Source organism: Helobdella robusta (assembly GCF_000326865.2).
Source record: "Helobdella robusta unplaced genomic scaffold HELROscaffold_65, whole genome shotgun sequence".
Lineage (NCBI taxonomy): Eukaryota > Metazoa > Annelida > Clitellata > Rhynchobdellida > Glossiphoniidae > Helobdella > Helobdella robusta.
Window position 1 is genome coordinate 685852 of NW_008705364.1, and position 23773 is coordinate 709624.

The 23773-nt window shown below is 32.2% G+C and overlaps 6 protein-coding genes across 6 annotated transcripts in view; 2 read left to right on the forward strand and 4 right to left on the reverse strand.

The window, feature by feature from the left end:
- The window catches only part of HELRODRAFT_180871 (hypothetical protein), a gene marked incomplete at both ends in the record, with an annotated part of 2754 nt that extends 644 nt beyond the window's left edge, over positions 1–2110 (forward strand). Inside the window, 3 exons of the mRNA XM_009030159.1 lie at positions 563–564; positions 815–907; positions 2008–2110. Coding sequence (XP_009028407.1) covers positions 563–564; positions 815–907; positions 2008–2110 — 198 coding nt within the window. The remainder of the gene's footprint in view (positions 1–562; positions 565–814; positions 908–2007) is intronic.
- Positions 2111–6093: 3983 nt separating this feature from the next.
- HELRODRAFT_180872 (hypothetical protein) lies at positions 6094–7189 on the reverse strand (the record flags this gene model as incomplete). Its single annotated transcript, XM_009030160.1, has 4 exons — positions 6094–6179; positions 6490–6541; positions 6681–6828; positions 7173–7189. 4 exons carry the CDS (start codon positions 7187–7189, stop codon positions 6094–6096), a joined length of 303 nt encoding a protein of 100 aa, XP_009028408.1.
- Positions 7190–7772: 583 nt separating this feature from the next.
- On the reverse strand, positions 7773–13100 carry HELRODRAFT_186092 (hypothetical protein). The gene is given in 17 exon segments (XM_009030161.1): positions 7773–8185; positions 8366–8612; positions 8721–9319; positions 9342–9345; positions 9356–9692; positions 9997–10119; positions 10415–10531; positions 10666–10813; positions 11018–11104; positions 11383–11460; positions 11718–11911; positions 12156–12238; positions 12363–12408; positions 12512–12616; positions 12724–12786; positions 12921–12947; positions 13033–13100. The coding sequence occupies 13 exon segments, from the start codon at positions 13033–13035 to the stop codon at positions 9618–9620; spliced, it is 1149 nt and encodes a 382-aa protein (XP_009028409.1). The 5' UTR covers positions 13036–13100; the 3' UTR covers positions 7773–8185; positions 8366–8612; positions 8721–9319; positions 9342–9345; positions 9356–9617.
- Positions 13101–15188: 2088 nt separating this feature from the next.
- On the forward strand, positions 15189–15790 carry HELRODRAFT_88593 (hypothetical protein; the record flags this gene model as incomplete). Its single annotated transcript, XM_009030085.1, has 2 exons — positions 15189–15326; positions 15746–15790. 2 exons carry the CDS (start codon positions 15189–15191, stop codon positions 15788–15790), a joined length of 183 nt encoding a protein of 60 aa, XP_009028333.1.
- Positions 15791–16176: 386 nt separating this feature from the next.
- HELRODRAFT_151316 (hypothetical protein) lies at positions 16177–17068 on the reverse strand (the record flags this gene model as incomplete). Its single annotated transcript, XM_009030162.1, has 2 exons — positions 16177–16558; positions 16674–17068. Coding segments are annotated over 2 exons (777 nt in total), but the record flags the coding sequence as incomplete, so codon positions are not given.
- A 739-nt stretch (positions 17069–17807) lies between these two features.
- On the reverse strand, positions 17808–21251 carry HELRODRAFT_103469 (hypothetical protein). Its single transcript, XM_009030163.1, has 10 exons — positions 21129–21251; positions 20790–20898; positions 20335–20478; positions 19918–20053; positions 19641–19762; positions 19387–19546; positions 19195–19253; positions 18768–18935; positions 18577–18633; positions 17808–18389 (listed from the first exon to the last, which is right to left on the reverse strand). The coding sequence occupies exons 1-10, from the start codon at positions 21211–21213 to the stop codon at positions 18239–18241; spliced, it is 1191 nt and encodes a 396-aa protein (XP_009028411.1). The 5' UTR covers positions 21214–21251; the 3' UTR covers positions 17808–18238.
- Between the last annotated feature and the right edge of the window lie 2522 nt (positions 21252–23773).

Here is a 23773-nt window from a genome sequence, read left to right on the forward strand (position 1 = left end):
TAATTTTTTCAAATTTTTTGTGGATAGTTGCCTTGGTACATACGTTAGCGAGTAGGTAGACTCTTTAAATATGAATAAATATCTTAATAACGAGAGAATGATGTTTGAATGGTAAAGTAATAAATTATGCTAATGAGGCAGTAAATTATTAATTTATTCATAAATCTGAGTAAAAAATTCAATCCAATTTCATCAGGCCCTCACCCAGAAATGTTCCCAGCCATCCATTCTTCGGAGACGTTAATCATCCCCATCATCCACATCATCATCCACATCATCATCATCATCATCTACCTCTCTCCAATCTCCACCCTCTCCCTCTTCATCATCATCATCATCACCACCATCAGCAGCAACTATTTTCACATCACAATCTTCATCATCATCATCTCTATCCGAGTTTAATAAGATTCGGATTTAATGTTTATGAACCGTTAGCAAACAACAGCAACAACAGCAACTGCAACGACAACGCTGTTATCAGGGCGGCAGACGACGACAACATGGCGACTAACGGCGACTCATTGATTAGCCGTCAACTAAATCACGTGATGAACAACAGCAGTCAGTTCAATCACGTGATTGGCCGCCACTTAAGTCACATGACTAATAATTATGATAACAATAACAACAACAAAAACACCACCACCACCAACAACAACAACAATAATAATACTAATAATAATAAAAATCAGATCAGTGAGGTTGACTGTCAACTAAGTCATGCTGCTTCTGGAAACCAACCAAGTCATGTGAATAATAATAATAATAATAATAATAATTATAATAATAATAATAATTATCATAATTATAGTCCGATAAATCACGTGATGAGCCGATTTAATGCGAAATCAAGCAAGATATTTGGCAGCTTTTTAGACTTCGCATTGAGGAATGGTTTACACGGGTTCAATCCTCTTTTAGGTATATGTGTGTGTGTGTGTGCGTGTGTGCGTGCGTATGTGTGTGTGTGTGTGCGTGTGTGTGTATGTGTGTGCAACATAGTCCCGCTGCTGTTTATCAGCTAACATTCAACTAAACATGATTAAAACATCAACACTTGATAAGTTGTCTGTTTTATTTTGCAACGGCAACAATAATAATCATAGTAGTAGTAGTAGTGATACTCTTACTGCCACTACTACTACTACTACTACCACTACTACTACTACTACTACTAATAATAATAATAATAATATAAAAACAATAAAAGCAGGTAAACTGGTTTCGCGACGTTTACTTCAACAACAACAGCAACAATCATTATCATCACCGCCATCGACAACCTTACAACTATCATCATCACCACCGACAACAACAACAACAACAACAACAACGTCGTTGTCATCGTCACAGTCGTCCTCGATGTTGTTGCTGCAACGACAAAACCTTTTTGATCTATGCTCTAGGTGGATGCTGAATATGCCTAACTTGGACAACAACAACAACAACAACAACAAAAACATCAACAACAACAACAACAACAACAATAATAATAATGATAATGATAATAATGTAAACGATATTGATGATTTAATTGAATGAGTGGAAAACAGAAGAAAAATGAATGAATGATTTTTAATTAGATACACACTAACATACAAACATTCACACATACGTACAGATATACACATACAAAACAGCTTACATACAAACACACATACAAACCAACAGACACACATACAAACAGATATATACACGTTCCAGATAATACCATACGCTTAAAATTCTATTTTCTCCGGATTAACCAAACACATGAATGCATGTTCACAATCGTTCTGTTTGTTTGTTTGTGTGTTGCGTGTGTGTGTGTGTGTGTGTGTGTGTGTTTGTATATATCTATTAATATCCATACCTTTATTGTATTAATACTTTGTTTCAGGTTTTTCTTAAATATAAGTTGGTAAATTTTTTGAAATGCACGCACGTAAACACAAATACAGACACACAAACACATACATAGACACACACACACATACATAGACACACACACAAACAAACACACAGTGTGAAGCAGATAGTTGTGGGATGTACTAATCACTATTCATCTAAGAGGAGCGAGTTAATCCACCGCTGTACAACGACACTCCACTTCAATGAAGGATTCTAATTGATACTGGAGCACAAGTTGGCCATTTTAGCACGCACGCACACACTCAGTCACGCCCATAACTTACTGCACAGACACACGTTTAAAAGAACCAATAAACCACATAAATTGATCAAATGATTTATTGCTACACACACACACACACACTTACATGAACATGTTTTCTGGATAACTAACTTAATAAAATTGTTGTTCATTTCTGTATTAAATTTCCAAAAGAGTTAGATTGAAAACTGGTAATGTTAGAAATTCGTTTTAGCCATAATGATAAAATTAAATATTTTTATGAGACTATTTCGAACCAAATGGTTACTAGTTACTAGAATCTCTTCCAAAGCTATTTCCAAATCTATTGCAAGGAGATCCGAGTCTACAACTACAACATATTCATCAAATTATCTTAAGCTTGCATGGATTTTGAGTTTGAGATGCAAGTGTTTCAAACGTACAATTAAGTGTTGTTGTGTTACACTTGCTGCTAATAAATAGTCATAATGCTGCGTTTCAGATGTTGAAAGGGTCAATTGAAATGGTAATATTAAAGATGGTCTTTTGAAGCTTCTCATTGCCCAAGTTTACCATGTAGGCAGGTAAAAATTTGTTTTGGAAATTTATAAATTTTTATTCGCTGCTCTTAATCCCATTCAACTTCAGGCAGTTTCTCGTGCTTACGTATACACGCGCGTACATACACACATACACACACACACATACACACACACACATACACACACGGGCGTACATGTACACACAAACACACGCCGTACATATACATACAAGCACATATACACAAGACAACAAACAGGAGACGACAGAGAAAGAGAAAAAGAGAGAGAGATAGAGAGAGAGAGGCAGACAGATAAACAAAGAGGCAGAGACATATATTTTATTGATAATGTCAGACTCTACGCCTTTAATTTATAGTTTATTTACTGTTCGGTTCTCATATGTTTTAAGATAGTTGCTTGCAAGTGTTTTCGTCTTTTTTAGCGCAACTACGAAATGATTTTAATTCTGCATGTATTTTTTTCCTTGCATCATACATTAGGTGATGCCAGAAGTTTTTTTGCATTTTTTCGATTTTAGACAGAAACTCAAATAAAAAAATGATCCAACTACATTTTATTGACGAATATAAACATCAAAATTGATTCAATGAATTTAATTAGCATGTCCTCTTAAATGCATGAAATAATGTAAACTTTGCATCGTTCCAGACCTTAGCATCATTCAGACGATAGCAACTCAGCTTTTTATTAACCGATGAGTGCCAGCAGTTGTTTGAAGGCATCGTCGAAAGCTCTTTGTACTGATCCAACGAGCTGTAATTCAGTCTACAAAGCATTTATCAAATTTTTCGATGATTCAATATTCATATCCAAACCTTTCGTCACCAGAAGCACCAATCTCGGATCGACATCGGTTTCATTCGCAAATTGTACCAAATCGTTGCGTATCGTTTGCGAAGCCTCCAAGCCCTTCCCGGCGGCTGGCTGCGAACTGAGAGGTGATGACGACCGATAACTGTTGGCTCTAGGAGAAAATAAACTGACCCAATCTTAGCGACGATTGTCTGTAGATCCATAAAGTTAACTGCAGCTGGTTAGATGCAATGATAATGATTTGGATGTGTGTTTAAAAGGAGTGAACGTTGGACGAAAATTTCAATTACTCGCATTGGAAACAATGCTAAAAATTATCTTTGTCTGGAAAAACACAGCCTAGTTAAATAATGAAAATAAAATAGAAGTAAAATTTACCATTAGTGAGACGCGTAGAGGCCTGGAAGGCGATAAGGAGGAAGATGGACAACTTGGAGAACATTCTGCCGGATGGATGGATAGCTCGGAAACTGCTGCTGATACGACTGTAACAACTCTGGAAAGAAAGCAACATTTACAGCCAAAACTCAAATATTTATACCCGAAATTGGTCGGTAAAAATATTTCTTCATGTTAAATTAATGTCAATCATGTCAAAAAATTGTCAATGTTTGGAAAATTTATTTTCTAAGATTGACGGGGTATTAATAAAAGACGGACGAACTGACATTATAAAAATGTGTGTGTATCTGTGTGTGTAACTGCGTGTGTGTTTGTGTGTGTGTGAATGTGTGTGTACGTGTGTGTGCGTGCGTGTGTGTGTGTGTGGGCATAAATACAAAATAAATGATTTCAGCGTTCGAATTAAACTTTTATTTGAAAAACAAATTCTCAAAAAACTGGCGAAAGAGAGAACATTTGCTTAATCGGTTAGCCAGTTGCCGTGCTGAAAAATTATTCATTTCTTTTTGAATTTCGAAGAACTCACACGCCCCACGTACACAGATACACAACCACATACACACAACCATACACATATACACACACACAGTCTATTTAAAAAAAATAAATATACATATAAATATCATGGAACGGGTTGTCATAAACATCAATGAAAATAAAATCTGCCGAATCGTCGCCAGATGTGATTGGCGAGTGAATTATTAATTTTTTCCTACCTATTTCCCACACACACACACACACACACACAAACACACGTACACACACACACACACACACACGTACACTCACACGCACACAAACACACACCAAGTTATATATTGTTAATAATGTCAGTTAGTTGGTCCGCTAATGACAAGACGTCAATCAAAAATTAAAAACTTCAAACGATGACAATTTTTCGGCACGAACAGCTCATTTTTTCGCCTTTTTTCCGGACAAATAAATTCATAAACAATTAAAAAAATACAATTTATACACGTACATCTGCATCAAACAACAAATACATGAATGAATGAATGAGTGAATGAATGAGTGAGTGAATGAATGGATGAATGAATAAATGAATGAATGAATGGCAAAATTGAAAACTGGAAGAGCAGTTTTTAAGAACTCAATAGGAGCAGGGCTCTATTGTGAATGGCATTTGCTGGGAGGCTGCCAAGCTACGTCAGGGGTCAAGGTACCCACAGCACCACCACACCCATCAAAGAACGAATGAATGAATGATTGAGTGGGTAAATAGATGAATAAATCAAAGATTCTCAACAGATAGCTTAGCTTAGCATACATTTCAAACTGCTATGAGATTAACTATTAATATCTTAAATTTCTTCTTTGTCGGTAGGTTAACCTTAAGAACTCTTCAATCTTCCTGCCTTGCTCAGCGAACTACCTCCAGACAGCCGCTTGAACCGTGTTTTAAGCGGCCCTCTGTATGTTAAACACACTCCTTACATCAATAACTTCAAGGAACGACTACAAAACCTTCTTATTCTGGCTGGTTGGATTTGCTATTTGTGTGCATACAAATAAAATTAAATAAAACTGATTTTATTTGTACACGTAAACCTAACCATAATTATTATATGAAAATGTTATTGAGAAATCAGTTATTATTGCTACATACGTGCTTTCGAGTTTGAAATACTGGAAAACCACCACTCCTTACTTTTCAATTAGAAAATTTATTCTATATATTTTTAAAAGAAATTAAATACAATATCTAAAAAATGTCTTTGATGCTTCAATTAGTTGGGTCACAATAATTATCATTTTTGACAACGCAATGACATAAAATCGGGGAATTTTTTAAAAGTCAAGGCCGGTTCCTTCAATGTTTTATTAGTTCATCATCACAAATAATGCCATCGTGTGTGTGTGCGCGCGCAAGTGCAAGCAGCATGGATGTCTGTAAAGTAAACGAACGAACGGCTCGATCAGTTTTACGACTGTATTGTTACCAAAATGTTGCTAACTTTATTATCATTATTATCATCAGTTTTGAAAGTAAAAAATGATCAAAATCACACCAATTTGAAATGAAACTCAAAATCAGCTATGTGTAGATTTGAAATGCTTCCAAAATTGAAATAAAAAATAGCTACAAATGAGTTAAATAATGATCTTTCCAATTCAAGCCTTACTCAGTACTGATGATAAAAACTATTATTAAATTTTTAAAAAATAACAATAATGAAATTATTTGAACTGGTCTTTCAACTTCTCAAAACATTCCTGTGTTGTTTCGGGCACACTGCCAATGAATGAGAACACTGTTTGAACTCCTGGTATCAATTCAGTTATAATTACTGATTAATGATTTTTAACTGTGTAAATAATGTTATGTGTGAAAATATCATTGGCTGATTAAATGGAAGAATGAATCAATGAATCAACCAATCAATTAATGAAATGAATTAATTGATTAATTAATGATTGAATGAATGTCTTGATGTATTAACTATTAATGAATAAATAAATGAATGCATGTGTTTATGTATGTATGACTGAGTGAATAAATGAACGAATAAATGCGTGAATGAATTAGTAAATGAATGAATGAATGAATGAATGAATGAATAAATGATTGACAACCTTTGTTCCACTTGTTTAGGGCAGCATGATTGATGGTTTTAACTGATGGAGCCTATAATTTTCATATTTAATTCTCAATTTTAAATATTTATTTATTATATTTAAAAAAATTAAATTTAAAAATTTAATTTTTATATTTAAAAAGAAAAAAATTTATAAAAACTTTAAGTAAATAAAAGCTAAAAGTGAACCTTTTCAATATATTCAACAGTTTCAGGCAGAATATTTTTCTTAACTTCTTGCAGAAATTTGCTGCCGTGTTCACTGCTAACTTCCCATGCACCTTTGTCCAGCGTTACATAAACTGCCCCAGCCCCAATTAACACTTTTAGAGTGTTTCTGAGAATAATTTTAAATTATTTACACAAAAAGTATTAATTTATTTGGGGTTTTCTTGACTTGATTGAATAATGTCCAATAATCTAATAAAGTTTCTCCTACAACTAAATTTTTCTTATAAACTTACACTATTACCGATTTGATTCGTTACGTTACTTACTAACTAAACTAAAGATTGGTTATTGGTTAGTTAGGTTGTAAGTGGTCTGGTCTAACACTACTACACTAGCTAGCATCTGACTCTCACTGAAGATCTGTTGAATGAAGCTAGTTTTTCACTGAAGCACTCATTCAATCTGAAATTAGCAAAAAATGTTTAAAATAATCCCAAAAATGTTAAATACTTTAATAATGTTGCCATCTTGAAAAGCGAAATTTGGTGCTGTTTCGTAGTTACTTTCTTAACCTTGGCAGAGGTTCACTTTTTAGTGTTTACATCTGACGTTGCTATTAAAGATTTTGAAGTGAAAAAAATTTTGGCTTTTTTTTTCTTTTAATTAATTTGTCAACATTTATATTAATCAATATTAAAATAATTCATTTGCTGTATTTTATTAAAATATATAATAAAATATTTAAAAAGTTTTTTTAAATCAATTATTTAAATTTTTACTATCAAACTAAAACTTTAAGAATTTTGATTTTAAAGGAATTTTATTAAAATGTGATTATAGAATGTAGATTACATTATAAATGTTTAATCGTTTTTGCTAATTACTGTCATAAATGTTCATTTTAAGTGCTATTAATGTCGTTAATGTGGGTTTCCATGGTTACACGACGGGTATGTATGTATATATATATATATATATATATATATATATATATATATATATGCATGCATGTATGTATGTATGTGTATACATATGTATTTACGTGTTTACTTACATATACAAGTTGTTTTTCTTGGAGACCAAATGTTTTTGAGTTTTACAGCATGTTTCTTAGCTACGTTGTAAGAAAATGAGATAATTTTGATAGATTTTTATTTAAATCATGACAAATTTGGTTCATTTAAAATTAATATTGAATTAATAATGTACTATCAGAAGAACCGTACTTCACACCTAATCACACTGCAGTATAATAAAAGTTTATAAAACATTTCGATCATAAATGGAGTAACAAAATTAAAATATATTAAATAATCACTTTTTATAACAATAATGTCGGTTCTATGCGAACAGGGTTGCCAAATCGATCAGTCGGTTATTCGAAAGTTACGAATGCGAATCGAAACCGACGAATATTCGAATCGAAAATTGAAAAAATTGAAACTCTGTGGAAAAGATTTGAATGAATTGCCTATCGAGATATTTCATTTATTTGAAATTGAGGCACTAGATCTCAGTCCCGAAAGGTAGTTTGTATATCTCAATTCTTATATGATATTTTAACATTTATGTCAGTAACGTGTGTAACACTATGTTTTATGTTTCATTTTAAGAATTTCAATGAAAATTTTATGAGAAAGAGTAATAATTAAATTGCAATTTCATGTAAACTCGTAAATGAAAATCAAATAAAAATAATTTATAAGGGAAGCTTGTATCGATTATCATATGACGCACCTTCCAACAACAATAGGCCACCTAGCCAATCTGAAAATTCTCAATCTCGACACGAACAGTCTGGATCGAATACCGAACGAATTGCAGTTTTTGTCGAATCTCGAGTATTTATCGATTAGTAATAATTTCGTAACATCGCTGCCTAATACGTTAAGTAGTTTGGAGAAGTTGGAGAGCTTTCATCTGGCTAATAATCGTTTTGAAAAATTTCCTCAGGTGAATTAATTGAATTATTTTTAATTGATTTGATTATTTAATAAGACTTCAATTAAATTAATTAAATCGAATATTTACACATACATCTCCACCAATCATGTTTTCCAGGCCATCTGTGAAATGACGTCATTGAAGTTTATTGACATCAGCTGCAACAAAATCAGAGAAATTCCCGAAGGAATCTCGAATTTGAAAAAATTGCACACACTGATAGCAACATCGAACAGAATTGATAGGCTACCAGAATCCATCGGCCAACTAACCAGCTTAAACATTCTCTGGTTGGGTCAGAATAGGTTGAAAAACCTGCCGAAAACGTTCGTTAAGTTGAAAATGTTAGACTGGGGCGTGGGGTTCGTGCCCTCATGCGTCATCGACGACAACCCGATCACTAATCCACCCCTCGCCGTCTGCAAGAAGGGCGTGCCGGCTATCGAGGAGTATTTTAATAATGGGAAGCGATGAAAATTCACTTTTCGAATTTTGAAAGAGTTTGAGAAGGTTTTATGAGGATGTTGTCGATTTTTTTTAAATTTTTATAAATATTTAAGCGCACGCACACACATAAGCACAAACTCACATACACACTCACACACACACACACACACATTAATATCATCTACAATTCAATTGGCAGAGGATATATTTTATTGGAATAAAAATCATCAAATCAATCGTTCTTTAATCTCATTGATTATGTGTGTGTATTTGTATGTATGTGTATGTATGTGTGTGTGTATATTTGTATGTATGTGTGTGCATTTGTATGTATGTGTATTTGTATGTGTGTGTATTTATGAGTATGTGTTTGGATTTGTATGCCATTCATGAGTCAATTGTTGTTCAATAGTTAATTTTCATTTAAATGGATTTATTAGTGTTCTCGTAAATAGGTCAATAATATTTGAATTGTTAATTATGAATCTGGGTCATCATCGTCAGCGTAATAATAATAATAATAATAATTATTATTATTTTTACTATCACTTATTATTATTATTATTATAAGTTTCCTCTTTGCTCTTGGTCTCGTTCAATTGATTCGAACAACGATTTGAAGTTTCCAGCTCCAAAACCCTGCAGATAATATTAAAATATTAAAAAATATTTTAAAATATTTATTCGTTCGTTCGTTCGTTCGCTCGTTCGCTCACCCTTTCATTCATACATGGACCTTCAGAAGTGTTGGCATCGAGTATCGAATACCGACGATATCATATTCGATACCGGACATAAAGAGATTTACCGACACAAAACCGAAGCCAATAATGAAAAGATATCGATAGTACAATATCACTGGCAGCGATATCCCGATATTAACAATCCTGCTTGTGGCAATGCATCATATTGGAAGAATAATTCGTTAGAAGTGCGGACCTACCTGGTTGTTGTGGCGCTGAATGACTTCGAGGAAGAGGGTTGGTCGGTCCTGCATGTTCTTCGTGAAGATCTGCAGCAAGTAGCCGCGGTCGTCGAAGTCGACGAGGATGTGCAACTTCTGAAGCTGTCACCATCATCAGCCATCATCGTTCACGTGTTGTTATCGGGTTTGTGGGTAACAATGGTTAGATTTGGAAAATATTGAATGAATGGATGAATAAAAGAGTGAGTGAATGAACAAACACGCGATGGAATTAATGAACGAGAAGAATGAATGAACAAACTAACAAATAACGGATGGGTGAGAGACTAAGTGAATGAATAAATAGACGAATGAACGAATGAATGGCAAATGAATAAACAAATGAATGAATGAAAGAACAAACAAACAAGAGAACAAACAAAAATAAATCCCAAACCAAATCGATGTCTTCTGAAACTTCGATGGGTGACGACTTGAGCCGGTCCCTCAGGTTGTCGTAGTATTTCTTCGGAACTGATAAAAATTCCTGACCCCTCTCTCTCATGTGCTTAATCTGGAAAATATACTCATAATATTAATAATTATGATCAATATTATAATAATTATGACCATAACACTAATAATTATGATCAATATTATAATAATTATGACCATAATTATAATAATTACGACCATAATTAAACGTACGGTGGTTATAATATCGGGAGTGACGAGTGCAATGTGTTGCACTCCCGCCCCACCATGGTATTCCACGTACTCCTGGATCTGACTCTTTCGCTTGCCTGGTGCCGGCTCGTTCAAGGGCATTTTTATCGTCTCCTCATAGTTGCTCACCTTAATTATAATAATTTTGATTATAATTATTAATAATAATGGTTATAATTGTATTTTTAGTTATAGTTGTAGTTGTATTAATACATTTCTAAAGAACTATCAGTTTAATGAATGAATGAATGAATGAATGAATGAATGAATTTATGATGATTGCAATATAATAATTATGATATAATAATGACAATAATTAATATTCCAGCTTACGACGATCGAACGCAGTGCTGAGTAATCCGTGTGCATGATCTTATCGTCCACAGACCAAAACCTGTGGAACTGTAAGACCCTCTCGTACCTTTCAGTCAATGAATAAAGGGATGAATGAAATAAAAGAAGGAATGAAGGATTGAAAAAAAAGCAGGAATGAATGAAGGAAGGAGTAAGTGAAGCGATGGATGGTCTTATGGATGAAAGATCAAATGAATGAAAAGATGTATTGATTGAGTGGATTGAATGATGAATGAATGAACAAAATGACATACGAACAAATAAATAAATGAATGAATGAACGAATGAATGAATGAATGAATAAATGAATGAATAAATGAATGAATGAATGAGCAGCCAGCCAACCAAGCAGCAGTAGGTTCCATCTCTAGATCAGGTTGATTCCCAACGATGTGGTCAATTCTTTGCAACAAAACTTCTGGCCTGGTAAAACAAATGTACTACATACATACATACATAAACACATACATACATTCATACATACATACATACATACATACATACATACATACATACATACATACATACATACATACATACATACATACATACATACATACATACATACATACATACATACATACATACATGCATGCATGCATGCATACATACATACATACATACATACATTCATGCACACACACACAAACATACGCACAAACATCTCCAACTTAACTTACAAATCCTTAATTAGCGGATCCTCGACAGAACTCTTCTGAAATCCCGGCATGAACAGACCCTTAAATTTCGAACGATCAACGAACGTGTGTGTTGTATTTCCGTATGTTTGGATGGTGGCCAGTCTAACTGTTCCGAAATCGTCCGTGATGTCATGTGGGTGTTGAACTACAACTGCACCTCTCTCTACTGCCTTCTATCTCGTTAAAGAGGTGGGGTTGTATTAAAAATTACTCTTTTGGCATTTTGAAGGATGAAATGGCTTTTGCTGTTTTTTATGATTTTATGGATAACATTATTGCAGGTGTTAATGGTAGTAGTCATACTGGCTGAGTAGTAGTAGTAGTAGCAGTAGCTGCAGCAGCAACAGTAGTAATAGAGGTAGTAGTAGTAGTAGTAATAGTAGTAGCGGTAGTAGCAAAAGAAAATTTTTATTTTACGTTGAATATGGCATCCAAGTCTTCAACTTCGAAAGCAATGTCCTTCACCGCATCGCCATGTTTGCTCAAAAAATTCACCATTTCTGGAAAATTATTTTACCAAATTATAGCTAATATCCATAATTATTTATATCATTGTTATTTATAATTATTAATTAACAATTTATTAATTATATTTTATTATGAAATATTAATTTAACATATTACCGGTTGGTCTGTCCGGTTCCAAAGGACTTTTAAAGACGAAGAAAATCTGTTTTTTATAAAAAAAATGCATACGTACATACGAACACGTAACGTACACGCATTTAAACGTACACACACACACACACACGCACACACATACACACACACACCTTATTTTGCTGTAAAACGTGTGCCGAATACTCCCTACATCCTGTTTCCAGCCCCTCATAACAAACTTCCTTGAAACCAAGCCTGGCCGAATAATACAAGGCTGCCTGTAATAGAAATAATATCATTATTATAATAATAATGAATAAATTATGATAATTACGGTTATTTTATGAATAACATATGACTAATTATTGACCAAAATTATGGATACCTGTTTAGCGTTTGACACCCAAAATGTTACATGGTCGAAGCAGAGAAATTTTCCTGCTTCTGGCTGTCGGTTAAGAAAAATTTTGAATAATACAAATAATAATAATAATAATTATTATTATTATTACTTATTGTTATTATTATTATTTTCATCAGCATTATTGTTATAAATGAAATTATTAGAGTCCAATTAAATACTTTTGGTCCTTTATCCGTGTACGATGTCTGTAATGAAAGGAGATGCCATAGTGAAATAATTATATGTAATAAAATAATAATAATAATAATAATAATAATAAACTGATCTAACCATATTGCTAACAGGTAAGTTAATTTAATTTAATATAAGCAATCAGACCAAAAGCTGGTGCAAAAAATTATTTGAAATCAAATAATTCTGCTTGGGGCTTTATATAGTTACATACATACACACATACAAACACATATACATACATTCAAACATACAAACATTCATACATATATACATACATGGATGCAAACATACATACATACAGACAGACATGAAGAGATGAACTTTTAACATTGGACTTGTATGATTGCATGTATGTATGTATGTATGTTTGTGTATTCTTCCGTATATGTGTTTGTTGGAACTGGAATAGATATGTGTAAATGTAGGTATGTAGGTTGGTGTACGTGACCAATTTGTACACACGCGCATAAATACGTACATACATACGTACACACACAAACATTTACATATACAGTTTCAATAATGAATTGACGTCATTGTAGTTGATTCTCACCCAAATTGCTACTCAAATACTTGAAACTGAAAACTGTAGAATGGTCTGAAATATTAGAGATGAATGAATAAATGGATGGATGGATGGATAGAAAGATCGATGAATGAATTAATGAATGAATGAACGAATAGATGAATCGATGAATTAATTAATGAATGAATGAACGAATGAGATGTTATGATTTTTTTTTTAGCACCGATATTAACACTCTTAAAAAGTTTTAAAAACTTTCCCCATGTATTATTTTTCATTATCACGTGTTTCGTTTTTTAACCAACAATTTTATAATTTAAAATTGTGAATAAATAGCTGCCTACTGATTTATCCATATTATTGATTGTTGGAACGACATAGCACGTGGGAATGAAAGCGTCAAAGATACCAGCTTAACTATTTTATATCGTAAAAATTTTAAAATATCAAAAAATTATGAATGGAATAATAATTATAATAATAATAATTACTATTTTATAATATTATTATTCTTGTTATTTGAGATGTTGTCAAACATTTTAGCAAAGGTTAGGCGTAGTGGTGCCAGTGAACTTTGCCATGTCTCAAAGTTTAACATCAAAAGATTACTATTATTTCTATTATTATTATTTTTTGTTGTTGTGGAGATGTTGTTGTCGTCGTCGTCGTTGTTGTTGTCGTTGTTGTCATCTTCTTAATAAGCCACCCAAACACATTGGTACCTATACAAATAAATCACGTTATATGCGGCGGTATGTTAGATCCACTTTAAAAATACATTGTCATTAAAACGTTTTCGTTATTTGACAGTTTTGTTACTGCATTTTGTCAAAAGTATAAAATTATTTCTCGCTAGTGAAAACGAGTTTAGTAAATTTTTCTAATTGCCCGACCGACTGAGAAGCATAGCATTATTTGGCGTTTACTTTCCTCTCATTGTAAGTAGGCTTTATGTACGTACATTTGCCTAGGACAGGGGTGGACAAAGGGTTAGGGTTATAAGCGAATAGCGAAGCTATTTTATGCGGCTCGCGAGGCCTTGTTCGTCAAAAAAGGTTGTCAGCCAGACATTATGACTAAAATATAAAAAGGAACCACAAATCTTAAAAAATTCTCTCCCGGATCGAAAAAATTTGCTATTTAAGTACATATGCGGCCCTTCAAAGGTAAAATAGTTCTCAATGCGGCCCTCGCAGCAAAATGTTTGCCCACCCCTGGCCTAGGATCTATAAATATATAATTGCATTATAAATTTTGCCAAGTTGTAATGACGAATCTACAATCGTCCTTATGATTCATTTAGTTGATTTGTAATTGTCTTATACAATAAAAATTTACTGATTTGCATGCGACTTTGTTTGATTCAGTTTATGATCGTCTTTATTTCACCTCTCAAGTACCTTTTGTCGTTCAATAATATATTATTGCTTATGTAACTGGCCAACCGACCAACCAATCGACCAATCAATCAGTAGACCAACTAATTAATCACCAGCCAGCCAATCAACTAATCAATCAACCAACTAATTAACCAACCAGCTAGCAAACTAAATCTTATCCAACAAAATAAAAACTTGCAAATTGTTCTAGCTTTCCATAAAGTAACATTCTTTGCATATCAAAACAAGGTATCGCTCATTTTGATGTTTCTAATAAAAAACAAAAACTTGAAAAGCGTTTGGTTTGACCTTGTACATTTGCAAGTTTTTGCCATTAAAAGATAAAAATGGCGCTTGGTTCGGTCTACAACGTTTTATTCAAACGAACTTCAACATTTGCACTGACATGCCTCGTTGGGGCCTTCGTCTTTGAGAGGTTTTTCGACCAAATGTCAGACAGTATTTTCGAGAGAATAAATCAGGGAGTCAGTGATTTTGTTATAATATTTTATGAAAATGATTTATTTATTTTATATATTGTTACTTGTGTGCTACTGCTTGTTAATTCCTATCTGCCTTTCTGAATTTTTTTACTTCCCCTTCTCTAACTGGCCTAACTTTACTAAGTTATGTTTTTTTTCATAGGTAGCTATTTTTTATTTATATATAATTATTTATTTTATGGCTTCAAAAACTGAAAATACTTAACTAACTAAATATAATCTCAACTTAGAAGGCTTTATTTTGTTAGTCAAATGATAATTTAATCTACTTACTATATAAATATAGTATAAAAATACTATATATAATTTTTTTATTATAATATATAATATATTATAAATTATATTACACATCCATGAAAGTTTCTTGTAATTTAATTTCTGTAAGTTTATTTTTGTTTCAGAAACTGTTCAAACACATCAAAAAGGCTGATGCAGAAGGGAAATAAAACAAAGATTCGAAATAAATTCTTCAAGACAATTCATTTTATTTATTTTAATGTAAAAAAAGATGTCTGTTAAATAAAACAAGTCAAAAAGATAATCTTTATTCAATAGTTTGTTCTTTTGTGATCGATAAATGTTATAAAATGAAAAAAGATAGGCTAAATGTTATGTTGTATCAGTAATATAATTATTCACAAAGGATTTGGCATTTTGTTTTACACATTAAGTACTAAAAAATAAATGCACGTTAAAAATTCTTGCTGGCTGATGAGGTATTGGCAGTCAGTCGTTGCTTTAATTTGTTTATAAGTGAGAATCTACTGGAACGAGAGAGAGATGGGGAGTTCGGGCGGGATTCACGTTTGATGTTCAAGTCTGCCATCTTGTGAATGTATCCTAGTTCTGCTATTCTTTTATACTGATCAGGTATGTCCATCAAAGCACCAAGAGCTAGCAATGCGTCAGGGTGTTTCATCTTGTTTGTCGTTTTGTGGTACTCAACAAATCGAAAATTATTAAAATATCTTTTATCTGGGTTTTCAAGTCTTTGCATTTTGTCCCAGGGACCGTCCCCGACGCCAATTACAATGATACTAAGAGGCAGTTGGGATGCTTTCACTAACGTTTTCTGGGTTTTTGAAAATTCTTCCTCAGGAAGTTGGCCGTCGGTTATTACGATGAGTATGTGGTAGTTGTTGTCAGAGTTGATGACTATCTTCATTGCTTTATCGATTATTGGTACGAAACTGGTTGGTCCGCCATAATAAACGCTCTGACACGTCTGAAATTTACGTTAAGTGATTAAGTAGATTGTGTATTTGTTCATTTATTTCAGTTTGAAAATTCTAATGACGTTTTACTTGAAAATAAACAACTAAACTTCACAATTCTACTACCTGATTGTAACAATCCAAAACCTCCGAGAACCCTTGGCAGGGCAGTCCAGATTTCGTTAAACTGAAAATCGTTTTATTCCTCGTTTCGTAATCCGCAAATCCAAAAGAAGGAATTCTTCCATCTTCATCGAACGGTGCCAACGTCTGTCCAAGGACCCAAATAACTTTTTGATATGGATTGTAAACTTTATTGCCCGATGTTTTATGCAAACAACCCTGACCAAACGTCTTCCTACCTTGCCACTCATTGCTCGCCGAGTAATCAATACCAAGAATTAAGTTGCATCTATCTAACCCAGCTGTTCTGCAAGCGTTTGTAACTTCCTCAAAGCTGGAAAACCTCTCAATTATCGAAGCTTCATCTTGTTTTTCATCAGCTGAACTGAAACTGCTAAGAATACTGCTTATACTTATTCGGGGTTCGAACGTCTTGAATGGACTTGCTGGTTTTGAAGATTCATTATATTCAGTTTTTGGCATAGTTGAGTCGTCATCATCCTCGCTTTCTAACTTTTCTTCGTAAAAATAATATAAAATTAATCCAGTAACAAAAGAAAGAACGTACAACAGCAGATTCCACATCATTTTGTCGAAAATTTTGAATAATATTTTAAGATTATTATAAAATAAGACTTAAATTTGATTAAATGATCAGAAGTATTAAATTTTATTGAACGGCCGTCAATTGGAAGGCATCATTCATCCGTCGTGTTGTAGGTAGATCATATTAAGGTGTTAAATAGCATTGTTAGCACGTATTCCCACGTTTGCAGTTTAATTAAACGAACATTTCACGAATAAAAGACATTTTTGTCCTTTAAATGGAAATAAAACATTTGATGCGTATATTGGAACGTAGATACAAGCATGCATGCAAACCTACCTACATGCATACGTACGAGCAGCGCGATGTTTATACAACGCAGCACCACTGCCATCATCATATTATTCCAGTAGAAAGCACTCTACATACACTTAATGCATACATGCATCCTCAATACGTGTACAGCTGTTTTGAATGCCGGAATGAATGATGTACCAACACTCGTCGGTGTGAAATTCGAGTCGGCGAATAAAAGTTAATCGGTTGAAGTGGTGATGTTACAACTATGGTCACAAGAAAAACACGTTTAAGAATATTTTTTTGTTCTGAAAATAAAAATTTGAAACAGTAAGAATCAAATAACTAGCGTTTGTCGTAGTCTGAACTTTGAACTTTAATGTAGCCATCATTGTGAGAGCAATAAATATAAAAATAATAATCTGCCGACAGCAGAAATTCTTAACATAAATTTAATGTATTATACAGTGGTGATCATACAAAGGTCATAACATCAAAATGACAACAAAACAAATAGATAAGAATAACAAACAAACAAACAACAATCATCTTGCAAGACCAACGATTACGTATCAATAAAATAACTCAATAGCACTGATGACACATCTGCCACATGCTAAGTGACAACACAATTTTCATCATAAATCTCACTCTCTACACATATATAATCATAATTTCTAAATAATATAATCCTAATTAATCCTAATTATTAATTATAATTCATCTCTGACGTAACGAACGTCGAATAAAGATTGGTCAGGCACAGTTCTCCACTTACACATCAAGGCATACCTCAACAGTAACTTTTTCCAATAACAACTGACATCTTGCATACGTAGGTGATTCTTTATGAACCTGTAACCTCTAAAAAATCAGAAATTTAATTAATTAATTAATTAATTAATTATTGTTCAGTAATTATTACATTTTGCTAATTAATAGATTTACTATAATAACATTCATCTTTTATTATCACTAGTTATTATATTTCGTCAATTATTTAGAAAGAATTTTACACAAAGACGAAAGAAAAAATGAAAAACCCTGTCACCTATCAGCGATCTCTTTGACGAGGTCGTCATTCTCTTTAGCAAATAATATCAATTCCCTATAAAAAATTAAACATAAACGAGTAAAAACAAATAAATTAACCAATAAAAAACACATAAATAAAAAGTTATTTAATTAAAAAATGAATAGATTAGATTGAAAATCAAATTAATAAGGTCATCAAAAACAAACTTGACATCGGAGAGATCATTTTTGACGGGTATGTAATGAACCCAGGGTCGCAGGGAGGGGTAAAAAAATTCCACCCACTTTTCACCGACGTGGAAAACTAAGGACCTGCATAAAAAAAGGTGCTTCAGACGGAAGCTGGCCGCCACACCTCGGAAATTGAAGAGGTACCTGGTGAATGAGTGAATGAATATTCAGTCATCATGTCCTTCATTCATTTGTTCATTCCCTCAAACGATCATTCCTCTAGTCACTAATGCATTTATTTAATCGTACATTCATTCGCTCGTTTGTTCGTTGAACGAATTCAATAATTAAATTGAATCATTCATTCGTTCAATCATTCATTAACTCACCCGTTTATCTATTCATTCATCCGTTTATTCATCCATTCGCTCATTCCTTCATTCACTCATTTACGTGAACGAACTTATATGGACAATGGTCCTCCAACTTAACTTCAGTAGCAGCAGGCATGCCCAATGTGTCCTATACAAATATTTAAAAAAATGAATTTAAATGAATAACAACATCAACAACAACATTGATAACGGCAGCAACAACAACAACAACAACAACTACATCAACATCGACAGCAAAAACACCAACAACAACAAAACACCTCGTCAGATTTCCAGGCCTGGTTTTTAGTATACTGGGCATCAACGAGCTCTGGTTCAATTCTCGACATAAGTATCAATGGGTCTCTCTCGGCACTCGTTCGAGAGCCTCTGAAGAAGGCCTTGCTATGTTTCTTCGACCATTTGTGATCCTTTCCTGCTCTTTTTGAATGTTTTGAAAATTTATAAACCTCGAATAATTTACCAAACTATAATTATGGAGTAATTATGTATTCATAAAATTATGATTACAGACTTTGAGATAATTTTCCTCTGTTCGTCCCACCTGCCCAGTCCAACGGGGTATATGGGCCAGACCGCTGGACCCCCCTCCCAAAACGTCCAGGCAGGATATGTGATGTCATAATGCTCTGATCTCTTTGTTAGCGAACAAGTGAATGAATCAGTAAATGAATAAACAAGTGAACAGAGAAAAAATTATTAAGTGACATTGTGGTGGTTCTCCCATGTTTAATTATGGAAAAAAATGCTCCATTATCTATTACAATAACAATTATTATACAAAAACTAACAACTTTACTGAAGGAGAAGACAGGGAACTTGGGACCATGCTTATAGACTTGTGGGTGGTCATTAACATTCAGGATGAATTCCATATTTGGTAGTTCATGAATTATCTCTAAGATGAAATGCTCTACCCCTTTGCATCTGAAGTCATTTTTAAATTCACATATTTCAAATTATTTCGTTTGAAATTATGAGAAACAAAAAAAAATATAATGTAAAAGATAAAATTCGAAAATTTTGAAAATCAGTCATGTTAAGAAACTAACTACAGTGATGCAAAATAAATTATGAAATACAATAATTTCTCACAATAAAACTTAATAAATAAATAAATCAGAAAATAAATAAATCAATAAGTAAATCAATCAATAAATAAATGAATGAATGAATGAAAGAATGAATAAATAAAAAAAATTATGCACCTTGATGGAAACATACATTTCCTCTCCCTAAATAACTTGTGGTTGATGACTTGATAATGAATCCCTTTCTGTTTTGCCTGATCAAATATCTCTTTTTTTATACCACCATCTCTGGCAAATATGGCTAGATCTTCATTCATTAATCTGTTTTTTAAGGACAAAATATTTACTTTTTGAGATCAAAATATAAAAATGCTAATTTTATTAGTTTGAGCTTAGTTAATAAATTGTAAATACAGGTTGTCATTTTCTAATAGCAACTTTGAACAAATAACTTGACTTTTCTATGCAATTTATTTAAAAATCTAGATTTTTTAAACTGAATTTCATACATATTTTGAACAATTAAATAAAATAAATTAACATGAAAAATTGACATAAATAAAGAATAAATTAATTAATAAATAACAAAAGAAAAAGTAGATTGAATAAAAAAACATGTAAAAATGACCAACTCTTCATGACAAATGCATTCAGCATCATTTTCAGCACAATCTTCATAGAATGAGTTACTTGTCTCAATTAATTTCAAATATTTCTGCCATCTTGTTTGGTTGTTGTTTCCTAATTTTAGATTTAATTTTACAAATAATTAAAAATAAATCAACCAACAGCCCCTCTTCTCATTAGATATATTATTAAATTAAAAAATAAACATTATTGAGTAAATAAGTAATTACTTATATATATAATTATAATATAAATAAAAAAATTATAAACTGGTTATTTCTGTTATTTAAAAAAATTACTAATTCAACCAAAAATATAATTTGAAACAAATTTTAATTTAATACCTGATTCTTCACAAAACGTGACGCAACATGTTAGAAAAATGGAAATAAATAATACAAAATTTAATAATAAATTGAGAAAATACATGATCGGTAAAACTGGTTTACTAGTTTACCTGCCGCATCAGACAGACGACTATATTTATTAAGTTTACTTTTAAATTCTTACCTGGTGGCTTGTAGCATCTGGTGGCTAGGATTTATTCCAGTTATATGTATCAAACAGTACCTTATTAAACAAAATAGTATCGTAAAATGAATAAAGATACTTTTTTTTCAAAAATTTACAAAATTCTCAATTTGATTTCATTGCGATATCGATGATGATGTTTGTGACTTGACTAATTAAAAAAAAACATCAAATAAAATTTATTAAATAGGATGGGTAATTCGTTGTGAAATCGTTGGAGGAAATGACGTCATGTTAATAGTAGTTATTTTACTGCATGGTAGTTAATCAGCCGGTATAAAAGTTGTGTTCAATTCCTATTACATAAATTCACTCATATCACCCAGGCAGAACTAAATGAAGAACTAAATATATAAATATATATAAATATATATATATATATGTATATATGTATATATATATAGTTATAATACATTTATACACAATTTCATTTCATTGCGATATATCGATTATAATACAGTTATAACACATTCAAATTGTGTACAATTGTGTTATGGTGTAGTCTCAAATTATTTTGAATACTCTCAGAAAATTTAATTTTTTTACTACATACTAGTCACTTTTATCAACAATTTAAAAAAAATTTCGATTTCATTTCATTGCAATATATCGATAATGATTTTTGTGACCTGACTGATTAAAAAACATCAAAGAAAATTTTTAAAATAGGATGGAGAATTTGTTATATTGGGATATTCGTAAAGCGAGCAAAATTTTAATATAAAAGCGCTTATAAATCTACGCATATTGGCTCAGCTTGGCTCGGCTTGGATTTTTAAGCAAGGTGTGGTCTCAAACTATTTGGAATTCTCCCAGAAAAATTTGAACTGCGTGCGTACATATATAGCACTGATTACTGTAGCTTTTATAATGAATTTATATTATGTATATATATATATATATATATATATATATACGTGACTAGAATCCGTGTATACAGATAATTAATAAGATTATATGTTTATATATAGCAGATTCAACCAGCCAATCAGAAAGTTTCGAAGGCGTTCGTTAGATGACGTCAATTTAGTACGGTTAGCATTGTCGTTAAGACTGTATAATAGCGTACCACATACATCAAATAAGTTTTTTACTGATGTGAATGATTGAAATGATGAAAATGTATGGTTGAAACGAGTATAAATAGAAGCTGAGACAACATGAAAATCAGATCAGGCATTCTGCCTCGCTTGAAGCAGTCTGGCTGATCTCATTTATTTTATTTTTATTATTTATTTATTTTATTATATAGAGTTATATAGAGTTTGCATGTCTGTGGTTTGTATGTTGTATTTTTTTATATTTTGGGTGGATTCTTTAGCGGTTGCTAATACATACATACATACATCATGTTTGTTTGTGTGGTAGTATTTTATGTTCTGTTTTACTTCTTTTTCTCTTTCTTCATGAGTCTTGAGTTAAGTTAATGAAGCATAGGTAGGTGAGGTAAAAATTAATTTATTATATAGGTAGGCTAGGGCATAAGGTAATTTAGTTACATAGGTAGGTTAGGGACTCCTATTCCTTTACTCTACTTGGTGGTGTGATTTTTGTTTTGTGTTTTGTTTCACATCATACATTCAACAGGTACGCGGTGGTTCCTGGTTTTAGTGGGATTTTTATTGATTGAATGTGGTAGTATGCATGGTTATATAGAGTTATATAGAGTTATATAGAGTTATATAGAGTTATATAGAGTTATATAGAGTTATATAGAGTTATATAGAGTTATATAGAGTTATATAGAGTTATATAGAGTTATATAGAGTTATATAGAGTTATATAGAGTTATATAGAGTTATATAGAGTTATATAGAGTTATATAGAGTTATATAGAGTTATATAGAGTTATATAGAGTTATATAGAGTTATATAGAGTTATATAGAGTTATATAGAGTTATATAGAGTTATATAGAGTTATATAGAGCATAAATCCTATATAGATATCTTTCTTTGAGGTTTTTTTCTTTGCCGACCGGTCGGCTTCTTTGCGTTTCTCTATTTTCATTTAAATTAATTAAATAAGATTTTTCCAATCATTTAGGTTCATTTAGGTCCATTCATTCAGGTTTAAGCTTTCAGAGGAGTTCATCGTGGAAGATCAGAATGGTTGTGATTTCACGCTACGTTCGTTCATTCAGTGGCAAAGAATGCTCGCCTGGCTGGGGTTCGTTTTATTGTTTCTTTGCTGTTCCTTTCTTTGCCAGTTGGCTGGCTTTTCCGGCTGGCTCGATTTTCTATTTTCATTTAAACTAAATCAAATAAAATTTTTCATTTTATTTTTTTCATTCAGGCTGAAGTTTCCAGAGGAGTTCATCATGGAATGTGTCAAGCTACGTTCACTCATTCAGTGGCAAAGAATACACACCTGGCTGGGATACGTTTTATTCTTTTTTCTCAGTTTTTATCTGTAATTTAACATTAAGTAAGAATGCTCACACGCACACCCACACACAC